Below are 22,509 nucleotides of genomic sequence, written 5' to 3' on the forward strand. Positions count from 1 at the left end.
TAACGGCCTTTCTAAACGGCCACGTGGAGAGCTGCTTGAGACCACGTAGGCACCTGCTGCCTATGAGGTCGGTTTGCCACCTATCGTTATAGGTGGCACCAGCTTGGTTATTTCTTTTTATATACCCAAGCAAATGTTCACCCAAAGGTACAATCTTTTTCTCTCTCTACACATAAAAAGCTTTCTCTCTCTCTCTCTCTTCTCTCTCTTCATTCTTTCTTTCTTCTTATCAGATTGATGACTTTAGCATCGGAGAGGTTATTCCCGGATAACCCCCGGGTTAGCTTATCTGTGTTGACTGTGCAGGTGTGCAATTGGACGGTAAACCTTTACCAACCCACGAAGATTATCTGTGCCGGTAACGCCCGGAACAGTTGGCGCTAGAAGGAGGGGATAGTAATAACTTCTATCGTCCAAATAACCTTCGCCAGTCATGGAAGAAAACCAGGAACGCATAACACCGATAGCAATACCCGATGGCAACACTTTGAATGTCAATGCAAACAAGACCGTCAATGCAATACCCGAGATTGAAGTGGAGGATGAAACTCATCTTCTCCACAGGAATACTGTGAACACACCGGTAACGCCAGAACGAAGCCCCGCACAAGTACCGGACCCCATGGAGGAATTTACCCCAGAGGAGTTAGAAGTAACGGCAAGGGTAATGAGGGCGATGTCCCGAAAAAGGAAGGAGGCTGAAGCTGCAGCCGGCAGGGGGCAAGTTGGTGCACCGGCTATTCCTATGATTGTGAATCTGGCAAGCCAGTTCGACCAGGCGGGCGAGCAATCGCCGCCACAGCCTCGAAATCGGGAAGTAGCTGCTCCAAATGAGCGCCAACCAACTTATGGGACGCGGATAGAGGATTCAGGGTCCCGGCAGCAGAAGATCAATAGCGGGCCGCTAAGACGTGGAACCAGGACCGTAGTCAGGCCGAGAGTATCACCCTTCACCCAGGAGGTGCTGGATCAACAAATGGAAAGGATAAAAATGTCGGCATGTACCTTTGATGGGAAGGGGGATCCCAGGCGATATATAGCGGCGTTTGAAAGCCATATGTTACTTTATACCGACACCGATGCGGTGTGGTGTAAGGTGTTTCCGACAACGCTCACGGGCCCGGCCTCGGATTGGTTTTCCAATTTAGAGAATGGGTCGATTGATGGCTTCGATACCTTGGTCAAATTGTTTACCGGTCAATATATTAGCAACAGCGCAAGGCAAAGAACTTCTGGAGAGCTCATGTCGGTCAGACAAAGAAGGGACGAGTCCCTTAGGGATTTCATAAGGAGATTCAACAGTGAGGCTAATACGATACCAAAATTACAGCAAGAAATAGCTGTAATGGCTTTGATGAACGGTTTGGGAGATAATGATTTCAAAAAATACATGGCAAGGAAGTCCTTCCCGAATTTAGGCGTGGCCTTTGGCAAGGCCTACGAATACATAAAAAGCGAGGAGTTATTGAAAACCAGTAGCCAGATAGCGGCGTCAGAGCCCTCTCGAAGGCAGAATGACAATGTTGCGCCTAGTACTTATGCCGACGGAGTGAACAGACAGCATCAGCAACCAAACCAACAAAGAGCCGGTAGGCCACCCAGAGGTCTAGGCCGGTACAGCAGTAACACGCAACTAAACGCACCAAGGGCTGCAATATATTCAATAAATCAACACAGAGAAGACTGGGCACGACCGGCACCGATGATGACCAAGGGGCGCGACACGAAAAGATATTGCATGTTCCATAGGGATATCGGCCATTATACGGAGGAATGCACTCAGTTGAAGGAGAATATAGAAGACCTTATTCGAAAGGGCCACCTGTCTCAGTACCGAGCACAAGCAGGGTCAAGCCGGCAACAAGCCCCGCAACCCAGACAAAATGAATATCGAAGACAGGGTGACTCGTCCGTGCAAGATGACACTTACCGGCGAAACCACAACGGGGAGTACCGTCAAGGGAACGTCGCGCCCAGTCACAGAATCACCATAGAGGTTATTACCGGTGGTCCGGTGCATGGGGGATCAGTTAGTGGGGCGAAAAAGAGTTTGTCTGAGCACCGACACACAATAAATGCACTAAGTATAGACGAGCGGCCAAGGCCCGCGTCCATGCCGTCAGTGTCCTTTTCAGAGGCAGACGCCAAAGGTTTGGTTTTCCCTCATGATGACCCGTTGGTTTTAATTCTGACGGTCAATGGAGCCAGCATCAAGCGCGTGCTGGTCGATGGAGGGAGCTCTTCTAACATCCTGTTCGCAGAGGCATTTGATGCAATGAGAATAGGCCGGAAGTACCTTACCCCGGTATCTTACCCAGTTATCGGTTTTAACGGTTCTACAGTTAGGCCGGAAGGAAGTATAGCATTGCAAGTTAGAATTGGCGAGGGCAAGGCGGCCAGGGATGTTATGACGGAGTTTTTAGTAATTGATGTGCCATCGGCATACAACGCCATTGTCGGTAGACCCCTTATCCATGATGTGCAAGGGGTAGTTTCGACGTATCATTTGACAATGGTATACGTTTCAAATTTGGGAAAGACGAAACGCGTTAGGGGAGGCCAGACAATGGCTAAAGAGTGTTATGTAACAACTCTAAAGCAGCCTAACCGACAGCCCCAGGTTAATCATGAAACGCGGAAAAGGGGGCGAGTTGTATCTACACACGACTTAGCAATGGAGAATTTCGATACGCGCCAGACAGCAGTTCCCCGTCCTTCGCCGGGAGGGGAGACAGTAGAAATTGAATTGCAACCTGGGGTATCGGGAAGAACTGTGCGAGTGGGGTCGGACATGGATGTTGATACCCGTTGTCACCTGGTAGAACTTTTACGGGAAAATGCAGACGTATTTGCTTTCTCGGCAGATGAGATGCCAGGGATTCACCCAGATATCATAGTGCACAAGCTAAATGTTGATAGAAAGGCCAGGCCGGTTAGGCAGAAAAAACGAAACTTCTCGACAGAAAAGATAGAAGCAATACAAGCAGAGGTTAACAAGTTGCTAGCGGCGGGGTTTATTGAGCCTTGCACATACCCCGAATGGTTAGCAAATGTGGTCATGGTGAAGAAGCCATCAGGAAAATGGAGGATGTGCGTGGACTTTACTGACCTGAATAAGGCCTGCCCAAAGGATTGCTATCCGCTGCCCCGAATAGATAGACTGGTAGACTCCACTTCCGGCCATGCTCTGCTCAGTTTCATGGATGCTTTCTCGGGATACCATCAGGTCAGCCTGTATGCACCAGACAGAACGAAAGCGGCATTTATCACTGATGCCGGAGTATTTTGTTACAAGGTAATGCCATTTGGGTTACGAAACGCCGGGGCAACATATCAAAAATTGGTAGACAAAGTCTTCGCGAATCAGAAAGGAAGAAATATGGAAGTATATGTTGACGACTCCATCGTGAAAAGCCGGTTAGCCACTGATCATATTGCGGATTTAAGGGAAACATTTGAAACTTTGCGTCAGTACCAAATGAAGCTCAATCCGGAAAAATGCGTCTTCGGGGTTCGTTCAGGGAAGTTTTGGGGGTTTATGGTTAGTGAGAGGGGGATAGATGCAAATCCCGACAAAATAGAAGCTATACTTAGCCTACCACAACCCAAGTCGATAAAAGATATACAAAAACTCACTGGCCGCATGGCGGCGCTGACAAGGTTTATTAGCAAATCAGCTGATAAGGCCCTACCGTTCTTTGTAATCCTTCGGCAAAACAAAACATTCATCTGGGGAGAAGAGCAGGCAAAGGCATTAGAGGTGGTCAAAAACCATCTAAGGTCTCTCCCGACCATAGCACGACCGGAACAGGGAGAGAGCCTGCAGTTGTACATCTCGGCGTCTCCGAAGACGGTTGCGGCGGTGCTGATAGTAGAACGAAAGAGGGCGCAACTGCCAATTTATTTTGTGAGCCACGTTTTGAACGCGACCGAGAGAAGATACCCTCTGATAGAGAAGATTGCATACGCAGTGGTAATAGCAGCAAGAAAACTTAGGCCATACTTTGATGCCCATACCATTGAAGTATTAACAAACCAGCCGTTAGAGAAGTCCCTGCAGAAGATGGAGACGTCAGGAAGATTGCTCAAATGGGCGGTAGAGTTGTCGGAATATGTTATAATTTACAAGCCACGAGTGTCGATAAAGGCTCAGGCTCTGTCTGATTTCATTGTGGAAGCATCTTATGTAGAAGAAGAAGAAACCGGTGGAGTGTGGAAGGTTTCCGTTGACGGCTCCTCAGCATCAGCAGGCTCCGGAGCCGGTATTGTCATGATATCACCGCAGGGTGACACATTCGAATACGCCATCAAATTCAAGTTTAAGGCCTCCAATAATGAAGCCGAATACGAGGCAGCGCTTGCAGGGGTGCAATTATGTGTTGCGGCTGAGGCACGGCAGATAGAACTCACGACAGACTCGCAATTGGTGGCAAGTCAATTTGACGGCACTTATGAGGCCAAGGAACAAACAATGATGGCTTACTTGGAAAATTTGAAAGCGGCAACGGCAAACTTGGAATCATTCGAAATACAATTAGTGCCGAGAGCGCAAAACACACAGGCAGACGCCTTGGCAAAACTGGCCAGTTCAAGCTTCAATGATCTAGAGCGTACTGTGATGGTAGAGCTTCTAGAACGTAAAAGCATTGACCCCGACAGCACTCCAAAAGAAGTGAATTGTGTGGTTAATGGCAAAGAGTGGTATGATGGCGTACTGGCCTATAAGGTGCATAATGTCTTACCGGCGGACAAAACGGAAGCCTAGAGAATAAGGAAGGACAGTGTCTGGTTTGTCATGTTCAAAGGAATGCTGTATAAAAGGGGGTTCTCGTTGCCGTTGCGAAGATGTATATCGGCCTATGATCAGTCCGCTAGGTTGGTAGAAGAAATCCATGAAGGAGATTGCGAGAATCATGCTGGAGGCCGATCAATGTCCTTGGAAGCAATGAAAAGAGGATACTACTGGCCAACAATGAATGCCGATACCTTAGCATACGCGAAAAGGTGTGACAAATGTCAAAAATTTGGGCCAGCAATAAATCAGCCGCCAAACGATCTGACACCAATTCTAAATCCAATACCGTTTGCGCAATGGGGAATGGACATCATCGGACCTTTCATGTCAGCAACGGGGAGCAGAAAATTCCTAATAGTAGGGATTGACTACTTCACCAAGTGGGTAGAAGCAGAACCGGTAGCAAAGATAACAGCCAGTGAAGTTAAGAAGTTCATATGGAAGAATATGTTCACCCGATTTGGGCTACCGGTCGCCATGGTATTTGATCATGGCTCCCAATTTGATTGCAGTCCGGTTAAAAACTTCCTTAGCATATACAAGGTAAAATTTGCGTATGCGGCTGTCTGCCATCCTCAGTCAAATGGTCAAGCGGAAGCCGCAAATAAGCAGATATTAACGGCACTGAAAAAGAAGGTAGACGATGCGAAGGGCTTGTGGGCAGACTTGATCCCGGAAATATTATGGGCAAATAGAACAACAACAAGGGAAACCACCGGAGAATCGCCATTCAACCTTGCTTTCGGATCGGAAGCTGTCGTTCTGGCTGAAGTAGGACTCTCAACGTTTCGTGTTCAACATTTTTGCGAGGATCAAAACGACTTGCTCCTACGGCAACAATTAGACTTCTTACCTGAAATTCGGCTTATGGCTGCTATCAAGTCAGCGGCATATAAGAATCGTATGAGTCAAGCGTATAACAAGAGAGTCAATTACTGGCCTCTGGAGGACGGAGACTTAGTCCTTCGTCGAACTGCCGCAACAGGTAAAGGAAACGCAGATGGCAAGCTCACTGCAAACTGGGAAGGCCCCTATCAAGTGTACGAAACGCTCCACCAAGGATCGTATCGGTTGATGACTTTAGAAGGAGTACCGTTAAAAAATGTTTGGAATACAAGCGTCCTTAAGAAATACTATGTTTAAAAATCTTCTTTGTTTTTCATGTTTAGTATCGGCATGACATGTAGTCATGGTTCAGCATTCTTTGCTATTTCTTATGTTATAGGCTGTAATTTGTTTTAGCAATTTTGGCTACGGCCGTTAATAAGAATGTAACAAATGGACCATCCCCTACTTTCGATATGATCTGATAAACAGCCTAGCTAGCTGTCTCTTTCATTCAAGTAAGGAGGAAGGTTGGATAACCAACGCGCCTCAAGGCGAGTTGAAATTGATGGTCTGATCCACTGCCAATACTCGGCCTGCTAAAGGCTGCGTATATACGAAAAGCACCGACAATACCAGAATAGTAAGGATATCCGAAATCGCAAACGCACCTCAAGGCGAGTTAATTGTCAATACTCGGCCTGCTAAAGGTTGCTTATATACGAAAAACACCGGCAGTGCTAGAGTAATAAGGAATTCCGAAATCAGTTTCTACGGAAATTAATTGCGAAATTCGGGGGCATATGCCTAATGTGCCAATTATGCCTAATATGCCTATGTGTTGGAATAAAAAAAGTGGAGTCGAAAAGGCAAGAAACAAAGAAAAGGCCGGTAGCTTGATAGAGCAAGTATACAATTATAAGTGCATTTACGGCATTAGAATGAATACAAAAAAAAAAAAAAAAAAAGCGCGTAAGTTTCTTTCACACAAAAGTAACGGTAAAACCGTTCAGCATACAAGTGTAACGAAGAAACTATTTAGTTTTGTGCAATAAAAATTTACAGGTTACCAAATCCAGATACGGTTGATAAATGATTAAGCAAGCAGAAAATAAAAATTGTTATAACATACATATGAAATCGACAGCCATCACCCAAAAAAGACAAGGGTCAGATCGGCCAAAATACAAGTTTCAAAACGGAATAAGTTATTGTTGTTTTCAAGCAGAAACAAGCATAAGCTGCTCAACAGTGAGCCTTAGGTATTACAGATAAAGAGGACCCGCAAGATTCCGGTGGTGACTGCCCGCCCCATTAATCTTTCTTTGGCCCAGGCTCCTTCTCGGGGGCAGGTTCAGAGGTGCCGACAACAATGTCCTCTTTGACAGGACTAGCAATGAGAGCATCAGCAAACTCTTCTTCCGGCAAATCTCGCGGGTCCAGGTTCTTCAGCACTTCGATTGGAGGGGGGTTGTCAAAATAATCCCCTTCGTAGCTGGTAGGAGAGAGATGCATGTCTTCACCATAGGCCGTCTCAGCAGCCTGCCATTTTTCCGCATCCCAATTCTCGGCTTTGCAGACGCAACGGTGAGCGGCAACCCACCCACCAGTATACCGGTCCACCAGCAAATTCCGGTAGTTGTCGGACTGCAAGAACCGGTTGACTGCTCGGCGCCTGATACCAGGCTTCTCCTCTTCAGCTTTTTTCAAAGCTCTTTCCAACCTTGCCTTAGCCGCTTTCTCTGCTTTCAGCTCCTGCTCGAGGCTGGTAATCCTCCTCTGCATAGACTCCTGATGGGTCAGCTTAGTGTTTAGGACAACCATTTGGTTCTCCATAGTTTTGACGGTGCCTTTGAGTTTCTCCTTCTCGTGAACAGCAGCTTGTCGGGCGTCGTCGCACTTCTTGAATTTGGCTTCAGCTTGATCATGACAGCGCTGGTAATAACGGTACATATGTACCACCTCGACAGCCGAGTTAACCGTCTAAAGTAAGAAAAATAATATAAGAATCAAAGCATAAATGATAAAAGTAACAAGGGTCATGACGGCAATTTTATCTTACCCGGAGCATATCATTCATCATCTGCCCGCAAGGAGCTATCAGCTTGTCAACAGGTCTGTCTGCCGGCGTGGCTAAATCTTTCAGGATTCTCCACCCCATGCTGCCTCCGGTATTGGGATCGTCGCAGATAACAGACTCTCCCCTATTCACATTAATGCGCGGGTGCCACGGCTCGCCAGCACTGCCGCTAGGAACCAAGAACTCCTCAGCCACCTCAGTAGGAAGCTTCACATGGGGGACCTCGATATAATCCCCTGTCAGCACAGGTATAAAGGCGTTCTTGCTGCTGGCGGACTTGCCCGACGGCCGACTTTGTAGGGCCCTGAGAGCAGACTCTTCCGCCGGTACCGGCTTCTCAGCTGTAACAACCTTCTCCGCCGGCATTACACTTGTCTCAGCAGGTCGGCGCAGAGTGATGTTCAACTTCCTGGCGCCGGTAGGAGCGTCGTCCTCCAAGTTCACGACGTTCAGATCCTTGAAGGCATCTGACGGCTTCTGCTGATCCTTAGCGGCCTCCTCTTTTTTTTGTTTTTTATTCTGGTCGCGACTGGAGAGGTCGCTAGATCTTTTCTGAGAACTCGCTTCACCTCTTCTGACCGGAAGAGAACGGGGAACTCTGGTCCGGCGCTGCTCGTTGGAAGTCATGTCTTGCCGTCTCCTCTTCTTCCCTTTATGAGCACGGGTGCAGTAAACGGGTAAGGTATCGTAACCGCCCTTTGGATTTGGAGGACACTGATACTTCACCCTGCCGTCAGGATATAAACCCAAGTTGGCGAAATCTAACTTATTAATACCTGCACCACAGCAAGCACGCAAGGAATGAATACGAGTATCAGGATTGTGAATTTAAGATACATTACAAATCAAAGATACCAATTAAATTACGTATATAAAATATCACGACAATATAAAAGAAAAATAATAATAATAATAATAACATAATAATAATCACGATGAAGATGAAAAAATAAAGCAAAGCTGTTAATATGAGAAGAGCCGTACCAAATGCGTCAGTCCAGCAGAGATCGACATGAGACAAAGGGGCGTTACCCAAGATATAATTACAGTTGGGTAGCCACACCCCCGGTACAGCTTTATTCTTACTACCGGCCCTCACATATGTACAGTCAAAAAACTTACACGCATATTTCTCTATCTCACCTAATCTTCTACGCCTAATAGTATCAAACATGCTATGAGCAGGATAGAAACGCCTGCGAACTTTGTATTCTTCAGGAACACTTAAAAAATAGAAATTCTCCATCCAGCCTTTACAGCTGGTCAATTTCGGCCAGACTGTGCATTTACCCCGGGCCGCGAACAACGACCAAAACCCTGGTGACTGACTATCTCTCTTTAGCCAGTTAAGAGTGCGAAATAAGTTCAGAGTCAGAGGGAAGTCCATGAATATCATTACCCACACCAGGGAGATAAGATTACGGATAGCAATGGGCGTTAGCTGCGCCACACATACATTCCAAGCCCTGAAAATTTTCTCGATAAACGGATGCAATGGGAACCGTAAGCCATACTCGAGATGTTTTGCATATACGACTATATGACCGTCAGGACAGTCAAGAGCAGTTTGACCCTCTTCGGGTAACTTCAAATCATAGCCGTCAGGGAGATTGAAGAAATGAGCACCGATACGACAATATTCTTTCTCGGTAGCCTTCGCAAGCCATTCTGGGTCAACTTTCGTTGACACAACCTTATAGTCGGCCCTTAGTTCAAGGGGTTCTCGGTATTTTGGGTCGTCGTTTTCAGAGTCATACCCCTCATCTAAACTCTCTTCTTTCATGACGGCGTCGCTTCTTTCAGCGGCCTCATCCTCCCTCACTCTCACCCTTGGCTCGCTTACCTCGGTATCCTGGCTACCATCCCCACTACCGGGTTCACCGGATCCCTCATCTCCACTCTCACCTACACCTTCATTCTCACTGTTACCTACACTCTCCTCACCCATATCCTCCAAAGATCTCTCCACAGACTGTATGTGCTCCTCACCAACATCAGAGCTTCCCTCAACCGCAGGTTCTTTGCCTTCACGGTGTTCAGAGGTTTCACCTTCCTCAGGTTGATAGCTAGTTCTTTTAGTTCTCGGCATTACTTTTGTTTTACGACCTATCTTGCCTAAGTTTGACCCGTATTGAATAATCTCGAAAGTAGAGTGCAGTTGAGGGCAAATGCTTATCGGGGAGATTGAGATGATCTCAACGTCTTCTAAAATATTAAACCAGGTAGGCCGACAAGAATTTTCAACTTCGTTCACTGGAGCTGGGGACAAGGGTGCAAACGGGTCAGCCTCGTCGGCCTTACCCGAAGTCGAGTTTTGAACAAATTTAGGCATAAACTTAACAAATACAACCACAGACACAACACTAAGGCGAAACAGGCAGCTGACGCTCTAAATTACCAAAATAAACAAAAGTTAGGGCTTTTTACCTCGTAAGATCAAATGAACTTCGTATGGCAGAATCGACAGAAAGGCTGAAGTGAGAAAGTTGAGAGATTTGGATCTTCAAGCAAGCAACTGCAAGTATTCTCCTCTTGACGATGCAATTGATTGACGAAACCCTAAGTTTGGTCACAGAAGATAAGTCGAAGAAAATTTTTGGAAACAAAATCCAAATGAGGAAAATTCCTGATTTTCGAGGCTTAAATACCCCCATGAACAGTGGCAGTTGAAGTGACAGTTTGTGCATGCAATCCAACGGTTGGGGAAAAACGCCTTTTCGCAACCTAAGACGCAGGATGAATGACACGTGCCCCAATCGTTTTAAACTTTTCCCGCCCACGAAATTTTGAAGTTTTTAAATTTTTCATCCAAGTGATAAAGCCCATAAGTGCTATCGGCACTCTGCCCACTTCAGGGGCAAATCGGAGATTTTTTGTAAAATCTCAGTCAGTTTTTGAGTGAACAAAGTGCTATCGGCACTCTGCTCACTTCAGGGCCAAATCGGAGATTTTTTGTAAAATCTCAGTCAGTTTTTGAGTGAACAAAGTGCTATCGGCACTCTGCTCACTTCAGGGGCAAATCGGAGATTTTTTGTAAAATCTCAGTCAGTTCTTGAGTGAACAAAGTGCTATCGGCACTCTGCTCACTTCAGGGGCAAATCGGAGATTTTTTGTAAAATCTCAGTCAGTTTTTGAGTGAACAAAGTGCTATCGGCACTCTGCTCACTTCAGGGGCAAATCGGAGATTTTTTGTAAAATCTCAGTCAGTTTTTGAGTGAACAGAGTGCTATCGGCACTCTGCTCACTTAAGGGGCAAATCGGAGATTTTTTGTACAATCTAAATCAGTTTTTGAGTAAACAACGTACTACCAGCATTAAGCACATTCTGTTTCGATTCTTTTTACAATTACAAGTGACGACGCCGGTTTCACCGACGCCCTCACTTGGGGGGCTAGTTGTACGGGATAGTCCCGGTAGTAATACTAGTTAGCCGGTAATATGCAATTATAACACAGAAACAACTGATTAATAAGAAAGCTCCAATGTCCATAACGGCCTTTCTAAACGGCCACGTGGAGAGCTGCTTGAGACCACGTAGGCACCTGCTGCCTATGAGGTCGGTTTGCCACCTATCGTTATAGGTGGCACCAGCTTGGTTATTTCTTTTTATATACCCAAGCAAATGTTCACCCAAAGGTACAATCTTTTTCTCTCTCTACACATAAAAAGCTTTCTCTCTCTCTCTCTTCTCTCTCTTCATTCTTTCTTTCTTCTTATCGGATTGCTGACTTTAGCATCGGAGAGGTTATTCCCGGATAACCCCCGGGTTAGCTTATCTGTGTTGACTGTGCAGGTGTGCAATTGGACGGTAAACCTTTACCAACCCACGAAGATTATCTGTGCCGGTAACGCCCGGAACATATGTTACGAGAGTTTACAAATTTTATGGTACTTATTAGAATGACTTAGATTGAATCACGTCATAAGACAACTTTTAATTTCCTCTATTATTCAACTTAGGGTATGTTTGACAAAATCATCTATAGTACTCCGAAATAGGTAGTACGATATATACTCCGTATTTCATACTATGTATGTAACACTCAAATGTTGTTTGTTAAAAGACGGATATGATAGTAGTTCGTTGTTGATGTATTTGTAGGTGTTTGAACTTTGAACACAACCAATACTTGCATAGTTACATTGTATATGCCGCACACCAGTACATACTCATATCGAACATGATCTTTGACTCTCATATATCCTTATTTGTAAGGGTCCAAGTGTTGTTATATATGATTAAAGTGGAATTACTTGTTAGGAGCAACTTTAAGACTTAATAATAATGGTGATATACATACTCATATGATAATTATAGTAGAAATAATAATAAGTGTGAAAGCACGAGGAGTTAGCATGGCCATGATCCAATATGAATGATGTGGCATGAAAATTAGAGCATGCGTTGTATAGTTTTTACTCATTGAAAGTAACAATTGAGTAGTGAGCACCCAAACATATTTATGTTGGGTCAAATTACAGACATGATTCATTTTTTCCTATGTATCTATCATTCACTTTACCTTTCCTTGGGAGCAGGTTTCTATTTGAATATACTTTTACCTTTTTTTTTCTTCTTCTTTTTTTTCATTTGGAATATCTCAGCTACTTTGGATTTTCATTTTGTTTGAATTTGAATTGCTTATTGCTCCTTTATTTGTCTTGTATGTATCTATAATTGGATAGAATTTGAATTCTTGTCTAGTTCTTTTCTATATATGAAATAAAAATCAATAAGTTGGACTCCATTCTAGGTAAGAGTCAAAATAAGTGGAGTACCTAAATGTATTGTAGTTATTTCATATATAGTTATTACCTACCCAATTAGAGGTCTTTTTATGAAAATCATCTATTTTTGCCGATAATACCCAAGTTTAATGCAAGGTACATTTGATGTCTTATTATGAATATTAAGACAAAATACCTACTCACATTTTTTCCCCTTATATAAGGTGAAAAAAAGTACTCTTTTATTGAAAGAAGTCAAGAACAGATACTAGTATATACATTGTCAATCTAGCTATAATAAATAAGAAAAGTAGTAACCATACATATAATAACTTGCACGCGCGATTGAGGTGTTACGTTGTAATTGAGAGTCATCATTCATCATGGTCTTTATTTTAAGCATCGTAAGACTTCTAATGTAAAAATTGATTGGACTCTATTTTTAATATCAATACTCATTGTTTGATTTCTTCATTCTACCACAAACAAAAGGAAAGAAATAGAGCCAGCAATTCAATTCATATCTAACTTAATCTAGCATTAGAGAGCTAATATCATTCTATACTAAATAAACCCAAGTTCTATCTAAAATAAATCATCCAATTTTTTTATAATAAATAGTCTAGATTGCATGTATAATTGTTTTCAGGAAAAGTCTACAATTACCCTCCAAAATTTTCCAAAAGCAATTTCTAACTAATATATGTACATGAGAACCACTATGTTGACAAAGTGGGGTCAACATTTTATCCTATAAACTTGCCATCTTTGTTTTTGCTTTAGGGGACGATCATCTTCCTTAAAGATCCCTCAAAGGTAGAAAAAGAATTATATGTCATCACTATTATAACTACCATTTTTTGGAATCAAGCTCAAATTTAACATTTCTCTATCCATTTTTATTTTGGTCATTTTTATTCAATATGGTATCTTGCTTAGCTTCCCTCAATAATTACCTCACTTTACTTTTTCTTTTTCTTTATTTTTTTGTGATTGTTTGTTAATTAATTTTGCGTGGCTTTATTTAAATTAATTGTATATTCTTTGACTATAACACTATTTGGACGGCTGAAAAGGAAAATACTGGAAGAAAGTAGGAAAAAGACTAAAAGCATACATCCATGGTAATCCACCTATTAAGGATCTTGGAGTATATAATTAGTGACATTAATATTATTATTAGAAATTAATTAGTTAATGAGAGCTAACTTTTATGTATAGGACCGGCGCACCATGGGTGGTTAATTGTTATGTTATGTGGCAACCAAGCAACATTATTGTTCTTTTTCTATAATTTTCAGGTAGTATGTACATAAATGCATGTGAGTAGTATTTAATTTATTTCTCCTTTGAAAATTTATAATATAACAAGAAAATATTAGAGCTTTATGGAATAAACATATAATATGGATGATTTCATACACCTATCTTGGCTATCTAAACTACTTTTACTAATGAAACAACCTTGTACCAATAATATAAACGCACAAGTACATACGCATGTAAATGAAAGAAAATTTACTCAATTTAATGCATTATTATAGCAAATCTATTTCTTAATATCACTTTATTTCTTAATTAACATTCATATATAAATTGTAACTTTTCATTAAGCATTATATGTAATTCTTTACTTAATTGTAAAACAAATACTACCCGAGTATTGGTTCCAAAGTAATCCCCAACTAATTTTACCATTTTTATTTTATTATTTAAACTTCAGGTATTGGTTTCAAAATATTATTTAAACTCAAGATAATTTTTTCATTTTGTATTTAAACACAACCCGGGACATCGCCCAGGCCCCAACTAGTTAAATATTATATCTGAATTAAGTTATACTACGAATTCTAATTACGCTATTTGCATGATGATTATGTGACGGCCAATATCATAGATATATAGAGTATATCATACATTAATTTATGATCCAAATTATATAGCAATATGGATCAGAATTGAAATACCAAACATGAAGTATGTTGTTTTTCTAAAATACAAAGTATAGGATGATAAAGCTAGATTAAGAAGAAAGATTTGCTTAAATAAAGTTACTCACCTAATATTGGCACTGGCTTTAATCGTACATGATCAGTACATACCTAACATACATATGATCATAGTTAAAGTTTTTTTTTTTTTTTTTAAATACATAAATACCCTTTCTTAATAAAAAAATAAACAAATAGGAAATATAAAACATGGGATGACTTTCACTTGGTCAGCAATAATTACAATGGTAGAAAAATATGAGTGCATGTTACTTTAATTGGTATACTGCATTTGAAATATCCCTATCTCTCCTACTACGTGTACTGTATCGAATTATGCATGATAACATCCCATTTTTTACATCTTTATAAAGAGTATATACAAATAATGTCTATGATATGCTTTATATATTAATGGTCCAAAAAATAAAAATTACCAAATGATTATTGAAATATATTTCGTACACCTGTAGGCTGTAGCTTGAATAAAGACCGAAAGTGATGCGTGAAAGAGTAAAAAAGAAAAGTTTAATTTTACCGGCGGTAAAGAAATAAATGAATGTTGTTATTTGTGTTTGGAAATTTTAGGATCATTGGCCGGATAAAGTTGACTCACATGCAACTTTTTGGGCGATGAAAGATTTCTTTGTTTTGTTGCTTTGTTCATTGATCACCCCACTTTAATCACTTTAGTTTCAGTGTTTTGTAGTATTACAACTTGATTTACGTATATGGGGCTCAATTATTTTAAAAACTTGTTAATTCAAATCATTATATGAGAGAAAGGTGGTAGAGTTTATATACTTGTCCCAAATATAATTAAAAAAAAAAAAAAAGAGTTATATGCTTGCTTATCTACAAGTGTGAATCTGTGATACATCTCCTGATCTCCGTAGTTATAGATAAGAGTAATTTGCGTTGAGCTATAAATAATGGTATCTATAAAAAAAAGTAGAGGAAATATCATTATTACGTACTTTAGTGAAAATTTAGAATTATTCCTTCTATCAATTTATTAGCGTAATCCGTATATTATCAACCAAATTCATGATCAAATGGTTCATTTGAGATCTAAGGTTATCAAGGATTATTATTTGTGAGAGATAAAAATAGTTTATACTTCTTCCATTTCTTTATACTTACAACACACACCTTTTCACGGTATTTAAGAAAAATGGGGCTCATATGATTTAATGCAAATAAAATAAGGGTGAGAGATGGTTAGGAGTATAAAAGTGGGTCATGACTCATGACATTTAAATAAGGGCAATACCGCAATAGTACAACTTTTAACAAAAAAAAATTCTAATTTTATTGTGTTGCAAGTATTGTTGCATTTTCATTTTAGAGAAATGTTGCAAATATTAAGAAATGGAGGAAGTATATATGTTAGACGTGATACAATAAAAAATTTACAACAGTCGAGAATTGTGTGTTGGGAAAAAAGTTTCACAATTGGGCAATTGGACAGAGCTCATTCACCTACAGTTCTGATAATGGCCAATGGGTCAAGTACTCAAGCCCAGGCCCCTTTTACTTGGATCCACCTATTATTAGGATAAGCCCATTGAACTTATTGGCAGTGTTATGGGCCGGACTATGGGTTCGTTGCCAAAACCCATATGTAGTTTCTGGTCAAATGATAAAGTGGTAGTTTTATTATTCATTCTGATAACATTTAAATGGATATCAATAAAATGATAATTGGCCTCATTAGAATTATGAAAGACAATTATGTGCAAATCAAACGTAATAAAAATAACCAAATTTTTCATAGCACTCAAATTGGTTTACACATATTCAGATTTACAATAAAAATCAGAAATCACAATAATTACACATTAACGCACACTAGTATGTAAGGAAAACAGAGAATTCGAGCACAGTCTGAAGACCGTCGGTCTCATGCTGATCAACAGGTGGCAGTGTTTTGACAACGGCAAATCCCTTGGCATTGACGTACTTTCCAGTTCCACCCATTATGGAAACAATAGATTCAGATACAGTAGTCTGATGAACCCCAAAGAAGTTGATACTGTTGTGATAACCACCTTCTTGGAACATAGCAGTAAAGGCCAGGGTTTGGGTCTTACCGTCTACTGAACTGTAGACATAAAACCCTTGAGCCCGGCCTACCATACCTGAGTTAAGTGCATGACCTTCAGTGAGTTCATCATCAATTGCAATCATAGTTCCGAACATAAGCTGCTGCAGGGATGTCCCTGAAGTGAGCTGGGCTCCGTTCACAACAGGGAAACCATTCCCTCCAACGTAGTTATTACCACTGTTTTGCATCACATTAGAATTAATTCCACCAAGACCAGTGAGGAAGGGGACATTGTTGTTATTCATAGTACCAGAGTTGCCATTGCTCTGACGGCCACCATTCTGGTTACCGAGGATTGCACCATTGGGCTTAGCAAAGGGGACTTGCCCACTAACAGCAGGATTGGTTACAACACCAGTGATTGCTTTGGCTGTAGGGTTAGATCCTCCTAGGATGTCATGCATGAAAAAGATCAATTCAGGGTGTTCCCCATGTGCCACATCTCCAGCATCGGCTCCTGTGGCTGCACCAGCAGCCGCACCTCCATCAGCTCCCCCAGCTGCTGCACCTCCACCAACTCTCCCAGCTGCTGCACCTCCACCAGCTCCACCAGCAGCCCCACCTCCTGTGTTAGAGACTCCACTGGAAGCCCCTCCTACAGAGGAAGCAGCTCCACCAGCAGCCCCAATTCCAGAGCCAACTCCTGAAGCTTCATCAGTAACTGGGGCATCTGCTTCAGGGACAGGTGCAGCTACTTCATCGAGGATTCGAGCTGAAGTGGCAAATGCGATGAGAAAGAGTAGTGTAAATGGGAAAAGTTGGCTCTTGAATGAAAAGGCCATTGTTGATTTTCTAAAGCAGTGAGTTTTTTGTAGGAGTTAGTTGGTTGGAATTGTATTGATTGATTGATGAATTTGAAATCTACCATTGGAGTTTATATATGCAAGCAAAAGTGAGTTGAAGAAGAATAACAAGATGGAGTTGATGGGATGGAGCAGTTGTTGGGCCATTTAATCATATTGTGGTGTGTTGGTTAGAGCATGGAAACCTAAACCTCAATATCTCCACTGGAAAAATAATTAGATAGGAAAATTCTGGTGCTAACTGCTACTGGAACAGCTCACTATGATACTTAAATATTGCAGCTGGACCTCAGCCCCAATTGCATCTGGTAACCACTACATTATTTTCAATTAGGATGTGTGGCAAAGCCCACAAAACATATTTTCACAAGCAAGGCCCATATCTATTAAACTTGTATACCGACCTCGAACATAATAGTATGGTTCTCAATGGATCAACAACACAATCCAGACACCTCTTTTCCCTTTCCTGTAAATTTCTCTGAGCCAGAAACTCTAAAAACCATAACCAGTTTAATGGGCGCAAAGCAAAACAACACAGTCCATCTTCAGACTTTATCCTTCACTTCTCCACCATCCTTCTTTCTATATGTATTACTTCCACACTACGGAATTAGTTGTCACACCATCCAATCTTTCATAAAAGAAATGAAATACAAGTTTTAGATAACAGTAATGTTATTCTTACAAACTCCTAGCTAATTAGGGTGTGTTAGAAGATCCAAACATAAACCACTATTTTGATATATGTAAGGAAACAAAAATTCAGACATCCTATGGCATCACTGAGTATTAATTCCATATAGTGGAAGTATACCATATGTTCCTCAAAAAGGCCTTAGCATGTAGCTATTAAACTAGCTTAGTTATCCCACTTGGGGCCTTGGGGGCGTTGGGAGTCTTGGGACAGTAGTCATGTCAGCTTTATTGGGATGCAATATTTGCGTATGATATGCCCAACAAGAACTTAGGTAAATCAAAATAGTTGGAAAGCATATGTTTAGGCATACAAGCACACAAAAAATTTAAAAAAGTCACAGCTTAGAAATAATTTAATTATTATTTTAAGTTTATGAAATTACTGAGCTTAGTTCACTCACAAGTTTAACAGTAGAGTCAGCACCATCACCACAGAGCTCCAAAACAAGAGACTCCCATCTTGCAGTTTGGAATCTCATATTCTTCTTCTCCATCTCTTCCAATACAAAACAAGCATCATCCATCTTCCTGGCCTTGAGCAAGCCCGTAAATAAACAATAAAAACTTTCCAAGCGCGGATAGTGGTGGCTCATCATCATAACATTTAGGATGCTCAAACCCCTCTCATATTCACCAACTCGACAAAACCCATCGAGCAACATTCTATAAGTAGCTGCATTAGGCTCACATCCTTTAATTTGCATATCAACAAGAACCTTATAAGCCTCCTCGGCTCTCCCTTCTTTACACAAAAAGTTCACCAATATGTTATAAATTACAACATCTGGCTTTAGCCTCTTCTTCCTCATGTCATTAATCAATGATTTTGCTTCATCAAACTTCCCTCTCTGAGTAAGATCAGTCATCAAAACCCCGAAATTAGCAAGCCAAGGTTTGCACCCTCTGTACTCCATATCAAACATCATTTTCTTAGCCTCATTATACTTCCCTAAGGTACACAATCCTTCCATCAATAGAACAAAAGTAACCACATTCGGGTGCGTTCCTTTGCTAATCATTTCATCAAGCAACTTCAAGCCCTTACTCACCTCACCCTTCTTACACAAAAACCCAATCAAACTATTATAAGTCACAACAGTAGGTTGAACCTCTCTCTCAAGCATTTCATCAAACACCTTACACGCATTCTCCAACTCACCCTTCACCAACCAACCCTTCATCATTATATTAAACGAAACCGAATTCGGCTTAAAACCCAGTTCTTTACACCTCAAAAACAAATCATTTGCATCAGAAAATCGATCATTATCAATAAGAACATTAAGCAAAATATTGAAAGACTGTAAATTTCTTTCACAATTGAAATTGGGCATTTGATTAAACAATTCAATTGCTTTCTCAACCAATTGACATTTCCCATAATGCTGCATCAAAGCTATAAACAACCCTTCCCGGCAACGAATACCGCGATTTTTGATGAAATCGAGAAGTGGGTCGATTTGATCAAACTTACGAGAGCGAGCAAGCTTGTAGAGGAGAGAAGCGTAAGAAGGGTAGTCATGTTTGGAGCCTTTTTGGGTGTAATCTTTGAAGAGGGAGAGAGCTTCATCTGGGTTATGGAGTTGCTTGAGATCAGCAAGAAATGGAATTGATTTGGGTTTTCGACGCTTTGAAGATGGTTTGTGAGTTCGATTTTGAGGTCTTGAAATGGATGTTATGGTTTGAAATTGTGATTTGGTGATAGTTTTTGGGATATTTGAGTGATGAATCTTCAACATCACTTCGTTTTGGTTCTGAATGATTTCGGGGAAAAACAGAGCAATTCGAATAAACTTGTATGTTCTCAAAAACAACTGTTTTAGTAACAGTTAACAAGTTCATATTCCGTAATAATTCGTACTGTAATTTTCTCGATAATAATGACTTGTAAATTTTTAATTGGAAATTTGATTTGATAGCGGGGTGGGGGAGGGGATAACCGGATAGGTTGAAAATTGGAACTTTTGGGCTGGTCTAATTGGTTCGCGCAAATAGGTGTACCACGTCTATACTTTTGAACGTTTAGTAAAAATCTGAACAATTACAAATTTTGAACATGTAGTAAAAATATTTGAACATCGCAAAATTTTGAACATTTAGTTAATAATCTGAACAATCACAATGCATCATGCCAATACTTTTTAACATTTAGTAAAAAATCTGAACAATCGCGAATTTTGAATATTTAGTAAAAATTCTGAACATCGCAAATTTTGAACATTTAGTAAAAAATTTGAAGAATCGCAATACACCACGCCTATAATTTTGAACATTTAGTAAAAAATATGAATGATAACAAATTTTGAACCTTTAGTAAAAAAATCTGAACAGTCGCAAATTTTGAATTATTACATGCCAAACAAATTTTGAAAGAAGTTTTGTGTGACTCGTAATAATTCAATAGCTTTGTAATATAAATTGAACATTTACTATATACAAAATGAACATTTCTTTATAAAATATGAACATAAAATTTTTTATGTTCAGTTTTTGTGACGTGTTCATATTTTTTTTACTAAATGTTTATTTTTTTTTGTAAAATGTTCAAATTTTTTTACTAAATGTTCAAAAGTATAGGCGTGGTGCACACCATGGTGCACATAATACTAATTGTGAATAAGAAGACATTGGATGGGTCATTTTCAAGGGCTTTTTGGGCTCCTTTTAATCTGGCGCAAGTTCTTTTTAATTTTTTATGAATTGAGCCAAAATGAATTTCAACCCAATTCTTTATTGAATCAGATTGAAGGTTAAGTTTTGAGAGTAAAGGTTAAGAAGGTGAAACCCCTTATAAAATATCAAAGACTCGACAAAAAAACCCAAAAAAACAAAAAAAACACTAGCCGTTACTTCATCTTCCTTCTTTTGCCTTCCAAATTTCAATTTTTCCACCTGCAAATCCAATTTCATGGACGCTGATTTACTCCAACGAATGAAGCTCCTGTTGTGCATGAGGGATTGTATAGCTCATGCAAATAATGAGGAAATACAGCAAGAATTACAGAATCTTAGAGCCGAGAGAACAGCTTTAATTGATCAAATATTGGGATTACGGCAAATTCAGCCTTTCACTCAAGGAAATCTCCAATTGCTAACCAATCTTTCTGTAAATTTATCAAGAATTAGTGATAGAATTTCTGAATTGGAGCAAAGACCATGGAATGCGATTGAAGATCCGCATTTAAGGGGTCGAATCGAAGCCTTGTTTTTGTGCCACTTGGTGACTGCTCCGATGTTGGAGGTCGATGACGTCCAAACAGCCCGATTTGCACGTAATATGCGTGATAATTACGGATGGAGAGGCAGTGTTTGTATTAATGCGGAAATCCCCGTTAATATTCGTGGTTTGATTGAACAAGAATTGGGCAATATACCCCGTCAAATATTTCAGATGATTTTCGGAGTACCAATCTTTGTTCAAGGTGATTAGAGATTGCGATGCGTATAATTTGCGTACAAAAAATTGAATTTTTTTTTTTTTTTTTTTTTTTGTAGAACAGAGTGCAAATATTGAATATGGTAAAACAGAGTACTGTATACCACTGGTATACATGGAATGCGGCTATTAATTTTTTTGTGTAGTGAGTAGTATTAATCAGTGGCGAATTGGCGATTAGGTTAATGTTTTTCGGTGGTTTATCGGGTGTTTCTTGAAGATTTAATCAAGAAATTCTGGGTTTGTTGAAGTTTCTTGGTATTTGAAAATTTAGACAATTTGTCGTTCCTTTTCAAGAAATTACTTGATTTTACGAAGTATTTTGAGGAATTGGTATTAATTTTTGGAGTTTCATGGTTATAACTACTGGGTAATGGTGTTCTTCTTGATGGGGTCTTCTTCTCAAGGTGAAATTGAACGTTTGTTCTCTTAAATCTGTTTCCAGAAATTATAGGTTGGAATTGTTCTCTTATGAAGTCATTGAATGAGTATGTTGTTGATGCCCGAGAATTTCATGTGTTGGAGTTGATTTTCAGTTGTTGATGTTACTTTGTTTGATTGTAAGTTTGGTGGTTCGTTTTGTTATTCTTGAAGATCCTACTGTTGAGAATCATTTGATACAATGTTGTCGATTTGGATGTGGTATGAATTGAACTGTGGCAGTGGTGTTGTGCAAGTTGTAGGTTGATATTGGATGTTGGCTTGATTACATCAATTTGGGATTGTTTTGATGTAGTATGATTGGTTGTTGTGGATATTGAGTGGTGGTATAAAGTGTAAGCAGTCAGCAAGCAAGATTCCAGGGGTTAGCTCACTTCAAGTCTTTAAACTGAAAATACTTGTAATATACTTGTATAGTTTAGTAGTGTAGGTTTAGTAGTGTAATAGTATAGGTTTAGTAGTATATAAATACATGTAATAGTGATTTTGTATCCAACTTTTCATTCTACCAATAATAAGATACTCACTTTCTCTTCCTCTCTTCAAGCTTCTTCAATGGCTGATGTTTCATTTCTTCCATCTTAAACTCCCAAATTTAACAAGT

General features: G+C 40.2%; 2 protein-coding genes and 1 pseudogene across 2 annotated transcripts; 1 reads left to right on the plus strand and 2 right to left on the minus strand.

Annotated features, from left to right (window-relative positions):
* The first annotated feature begins 433 nt into the window (after nucleotides 1-433).
* Nucleotides 434-4,765, plus strand: LOC145572767 (uncharacterized). The gene has a single exon (XM_081631735.1). It carries the CDS (start codon nucleotides 434-436, stop codon nucleotides 4,763-4,765), a length of 4,332 nt encoding a protein of 1,443 aa, XP_081487861.1.
* Nucleotides 4,766-16,168: 11,403 nt separating this feature from the next.
* Nucleotides 16,169-18,118, minus strand: LOC145571550 (dirigent protein 25 pseudogene; annotated as a pseudogene).
* Nucleotides 18,119-18,228: 110 nt separating this feature from the next.
* LOC145571549 (uncharacterized) lies at nucleotides 18,229-19,815 on the minus strand. Its single transcript, XM_081630584.1, has one exon. The coding sequence runs from the start codon at nucleotides 19,765-19,767 to the stop codon at nucleotides 18,400-18,402; it is 1,368 nt and encodes a 455-aa protein (XP_081486710.1). The 5' UTR covers nucleotides 19,768-19,815; the 3' UTR covers nucleotides 18,229-18,399.
* Nucleotides 19,816-22,509: the final 2,694 nt, after the last annotated feature.

The sequence above is a fragment of the Chenopodium album genome, chromosome 12 (genome assembly GCF_948465745.1).
Source record: "Chenopodium album chromosome 12, dcCheAlbu1.1, whole genome shotgun sequence".
In the NCBI taxonomy this organism is placed as follows: Eukaryota; Viridiplantae; Streptophyta; class Magnoliopsida; order Caryophyllales; family Amaranthaceae; genus Chenopodium; species Chenopodium album.

Coding starts and splice junctions, on each gene's coding strand:
- LOC145572767 (XM_081631735.1), top strand. CDS start 434: ATGGAAGAAAACCAGGAACGCATAACACCGATAGCAATACCCGATGGC.
- LOC145571549 (XM_081630584.1), bottom strand. CDS start 19,767: ATGTTGAAGATTCATCACTCAAATATCCCAAAAACTATCACCAAATCA.